Raw genomic sequence first — 4,844 nt, 5'->3', positions numbered from 1 at the left:
AGGCATAAAAGGGCTAGAGCTGCTCGCGAGCTCTACGAACTGAAGAGGAGAGAGGAACACCGGCTTCTTAGAGAAGCGCTAAATCGAGGAGATAGAGGGATGTCACAAAAGGAATGAGGTTCGTAAATTTTACCAAAAGGTAAGAAACCCTCCCAAGGGTACCATGCCACGAACCGAAGCCTGTAAAGACGATCAGTGGAACATCGTAGCAGAACCGCAGTCAATGCTGAGAATATGGAAAGACCACTATCTTCGATGTAAGGGAGATAGAACCACTCAACCTCGGCGACGCAAATCAACAATTCCGCCTACCTGACCTTGACGAAGTGAAGATAGCTATATGTTAAAAATTTTTGAATTACTGTAAAGACTTCTGAATTGATTAAAGAACAAACTAATTTTTGTAGTAAAATGTATTTTATTGATAACTGATAGTAATGGTAATACTCAAAAAATTTTAGTTAATCTTATTCCATCGAGATCTAATTCAAAAGTGCGCGTTATTTCATGTTTTCTTATTCTCATCTTCTGATATACGCTGAGTAGTAGACCGGTAGGATTTTAGTTGTCTCTCTTCTTTAAATGTTCTTTCTTGTTTTCTGTATTTCGTTTGTCTTCAAGTTCAGTGATGCCACTTTCATTTTTCTTAACAGTTCTCCCCAGTTTGACAATTCCCGGTTGGGAAGTTGTTGAAACATCACTACTACCGATTTCCAGCTTCGCTAATTTTATTGTTGGTCGTTCAAAAACTCCGTGGATGGTCTGAATCGTTGCACTGCGTACCTGTCCATCGGAAGAAGCTTTAACGGAGATCACCTTTCCCTTTGGATAATTGTTCCGAGGGAGGTCTTTGTCGACGATGATGACGAGGTCGCCTATCTTCAATGGTTCCACCGGATTATACCATTTTGTTCTCAGAGTCAACTCAGGTGCATACTCTTGTATGAATCGATCCCAGCATTTGTTTGCAAATCGCTCCTTGTATTGATATGTGTATCGCAGTGTTTTAGGGCTATCGTTGATTTGTGCGATTGGTTGGGCTCCTCCAGAATCCAGCCTCAAGAAATGGTTTGGAGTCAAGGCTTCTTCTAGTTCATCGTTCAAAGGCATATATGTGAGTGGCCTGGAGTTAATCATACCTTCAGCTGCTACCAAGCAGCTTCTCAACAGCTGGTCAGTCGGCGTTTTTGTTGGCAATGAAAAGTATAAGGCTTTTTTGAATGAGCGAACTAAACGTTCCCACGCTCCTCCCATACGGGGCGACGCTGGTGGGTTGAAGACCCATTTTGTTGTCGGACTGATGAATCGCTTCGCTATGATGTTTGGATCTATTGCCTCAAGTTCACGTCGTAGCATCTTCTCTGCCCCAACAAAATTGGTTCCTCGATCGCAATAGATTTCTTGTGGAGACCCTCTTCTATGTATAAAATCTTGGAAGCATAGTATGAAGCTATCAGAATCTAACTTGTGGGCTACCTCAACGTGTACGGCTCTAGTAGTGAGGCAGGTAAATAAAACACCCCACCTCTTTTCTTGACGTCGTCCTTCTGTTACCATGAGGGGCCCAAAGTAATCTACTCCAGTGAACATGAACGGATTACAATACAGCGATAATCTTGCTGGAGGAAGAGGGGCCATTTCAGGTGTGCTCGGTTTTGCTTTATTGATCTTACACCATTGGCACACTTTGATAACACACTTTAATTGTTGTCTTAACTTAGGGATTACGTACCTTTGTCTCAATTGGTTGACTACACATTCGTTATTGGCGTGCTGAAAGTCTTCGTGGACTCGTTGAACCAGTAGCTTCGTAATCGCATGATCCCTCGGCAATATGATTGGTCTCTTTGTGTTGATGTTGATACATGGGGCCGCGTCCAATCTTCCCTTTACTCGAAGTAGTTGTTGTTCATCATCTAGATATGGTGAGAGCCTCTTGATTGAGCTTGAAGCAGGAACTCGAATTGGTTTATTTGGTATCTTGTTTTGTTTCTTGAGTGATGAAAATTCTTCAGAATAAACGTCCCTCTGAGCAATACGGAATAGAATAGTTTCAGCCTTTCGTAATTCTTCGCAAGATAAAATGCCAGTACTAGGTATGTCCGGTTGTAATTTAAGTTTGATATTTAAGTATCGATAGACGTACGCTGTAGTTCTCAAAAGTCTTTGCCAGCTTGAAAAACGACTTATGTTGATCCACGGTTGAAGTGCTTGATGACTGCATACAAGTTCTTCGCCAGTTCCATTTGTTGTTGGTATGTTCTTTGGCCAGTTGGCTTCTATGTCCATCAAAAAACTTGGGCCTTGAAACCATCGTTCGGAAGGGTCCAGCGTTGGTGGTCTTGTCCACTTAGTGGCGTCATCGGCAACATTGAATTTTGATTGAATGTACCGCCAGCTTCCACCTTGGTCGTTGTCTTGTACTTCGGCTACTCGGAACGCTACGAACTTGTTATAGCGATGGGGATTTCCATTTATCCAACTTAGTACTGTCTTCGAATCGCTCCAAAAGAATATTTTGTTCACTGTTATGGACATTTCATCGGTGAGCTTTTTGGCAAATCTGCATCCCATAACTGCAGCACCCAGTTCCAATCTTGGAACCGAGCGGAGCTTAATCGGCGCGACCTTTGTCTTCGCCCCTAATAGCGAACATTCGATGTGATTTTCTGAACTAATTCTGATGTACGCTACAGTGGCACATGCTTGTTCACTTGCGTCCATGAAAACGTGTAATTGCACAGTTGTTCCAAGCCAGTTTGGTAAATTCTTCAATAGACATCTTGGAATGCGACACCTTTCAACTTGAGGAAGAACCTTCAGCCATATCTTCCATGATTCAAAGTGGTCATCAGTTACCGGAACATTCCAATCAACACGACTACGCCATATGTCTTGCAACAAGATCTTGAGATAAACCAAAAAATGAGCTATCTGCCCAAGCGGATCATATATGGACATGAGGATTCGCAGAATGTCTCTTTTCGTTGGTCGGTGTTCACCGTTCAGTACTTGTTGGTTCCCCTTGTTGAATCGTAGAGAGAATGTATATTCATCACTTCGCTGAGACCACCACATTCCTAGAACCTTTTCTAACGCAGGATCGACACTCGGGTTTAAATCAGAATAATCATCAGTAGGCTGTGCATTTAGAGCTTTCATGACAGTCAAGGAATTAGATTTCCAGTTTCTGATTTCAAAACTGGCTTTCGCATGAACAGTTGTGACGTCTCTTGCCAGCTGAATTGCTTCCATTTCGGTGTCAACACTTTCCAAGAAATCGTCCACGTAATGGCTTTCTAAAATGATTTTAACAGCCTTCGGAAACTCTTCTTCATATTTCAAAGCATTGCAGTTTTTTATATACTGTGCGCAGCTGGGAGAGCAAGTCGCGCCGAAAGTCATCACTTGCATCACGTAAGTGTCCGGTTCTTCATTAGTGTTACTTCTCCAAAGAAACCGTAGTACTTGTTGGTCTTTCGCAGGAATTTGTACCTGGTGGAACATTTCTTTAATATCACCAAAGATACATACCTTGTTTTGTCGGCTTCGTATGAGGACACCCAGGAGCGATGCGTTCCAGTCGATTCCTTTCATCAATAGCGTATTAAGCGAAACTCCTTCCACCTTCGCGGCCGCGTCCCACACCAGTCGAACTTTCTCCGGTTTGTTTGGATTTCGCACCGGGAAAATCGGTAGATACCAGACTCTGTCGTGATGTTGGTTCAATTCTTCTTGTGACAGCTTTCGGATGTAACCCTTCACTTCGTATTCGTTGATTTGTCGATGCACGTTGTCTTTCAGATCAGGATCACCATCGAGACGTCTCTCCAGACACTTCATTCTTTGCAATGCCATTGGACGGCTATCTGGCAATCTGAAGTTCTCATACTTCCACAGAAGACCAGTTTCATAACGATTTTGATTCTCAACTTTATTTGTGGTTTGGTTCAATATGCTCTTCGCGGCGAAATTGTTCTTGAGTGCCTTCAAAGTCTCTTGGTTCTACCACTCCCAAGCCGTCAACAGATATGAATTCTTTCACCATCTCATGCAACTTCATATCAGTCGCTTCTTGACACTCGCACATTTGGAAATTCGATTCTGAATTCTGGTTTTCAGGTTTACCAACCAATGAAAACACTGTCCAGCCAAGCCGACACTTCGCAGCAATTGGATCGTTCTCATTTGCTTCGAGAATTTTTAATGGGACAGCGACATGCCAGTTTCGAAGACCAATTAAAATACCAGGATTTGCATCGACGTATGACTGTACAGGCAAATTTTTCAAATGAGGATATGTGTCAGCCAAGCCTTCGTAATTCAAAGATTGCCTTGGTAGATCTAGTGCTCGGACCGTTCGCACGTTTGTCATGGTATGAGTTTTCGCATTCTTAAATATGCCAGATATGTTGACACTGACCACCCTGGAACATGGTTCCTGTCTGGACATGGTCCCACTCCACTTCAAGCATAATGGCAAGTTGTCGCCCAGAAGTCCAAGTTGATTTGCGAGACTGTCATTTAATAGAGTGCTGGATGAACCTTCGTCCAGGAAAGCGAATGTCTGTAGCTGAATACCATAATGAGACAAGAGTACTGGCACAATTCGGAAGCGTATCGGAGTTAATTCGGAATGAATCATGTGGAAATCGTTTTCATTTGTATTGTTGTTGGCGTTATAGCTTGGTTGCCAGTTGGGATTGTGCAAAAGAGGATGATGTTTCTTATTGCAATTCAGAGCAGAGCAGGTGATTGGTGATTGGTGACCAACACCTAAACGGATGCCTTTTCAAGCATTGTCTGCATAAATTTGATTTTTTAACCAAATCCCATCTGGCGTC

The 4,844-nt window shown here is 42.8% G+C and overlaps 1 protein-coding gene across 1 annotated transcript; it reads right to left on the bottom strand.

Annotated features, from left to right (window-relative positions):
* Positions 1-561: 561 nt before the first annotated feature.
* LOC129950422 (uncharacterized) lies at positions 562-3,843 on the bottom strand. The gene has a single exon (XM_056062366.1). The coding sequence runs from the start codon at positions 3,841-3,843 to the stop codon at positions 562-564; it is 3,282 nt and encodes a 1,093-aa protein (XP_055918341.1).
* Positions 3,844-4,844: the final 1,001 nt, after the last annotated feature.

The sequence above is a fragment of the Eupeodes corollae genome, chromosome 1, assembly GCF_945859685.1.
Source record: "Eupeodes corollae chromosome 1, idEupCoro1.1, whole genome shotgun sequence".
In the NCBI taxonomy this organism is placed as follows: domain Eukaryota; kingdom Metazoa; phylum Arthropoda; class Insecta; order Diptera; family Syrphidae; genus Eupeodes; species Eupeodes corollae.
The sequence above is the reverse complement of the archived record's forward strand: the minus strand, read 5'-3'. Positions and strand labels throughout refer to the sequence as shown.

Excerpts from the sequence above, each read along its gene's own strand:
- LOC129950422 (XM_056062366.1), bottom strand. The coding sequence starts at position 3,843 with ATGAAGTGTCTGGAGAGACGTCTCGATGGTGATCCTGATCTGAAAGAC.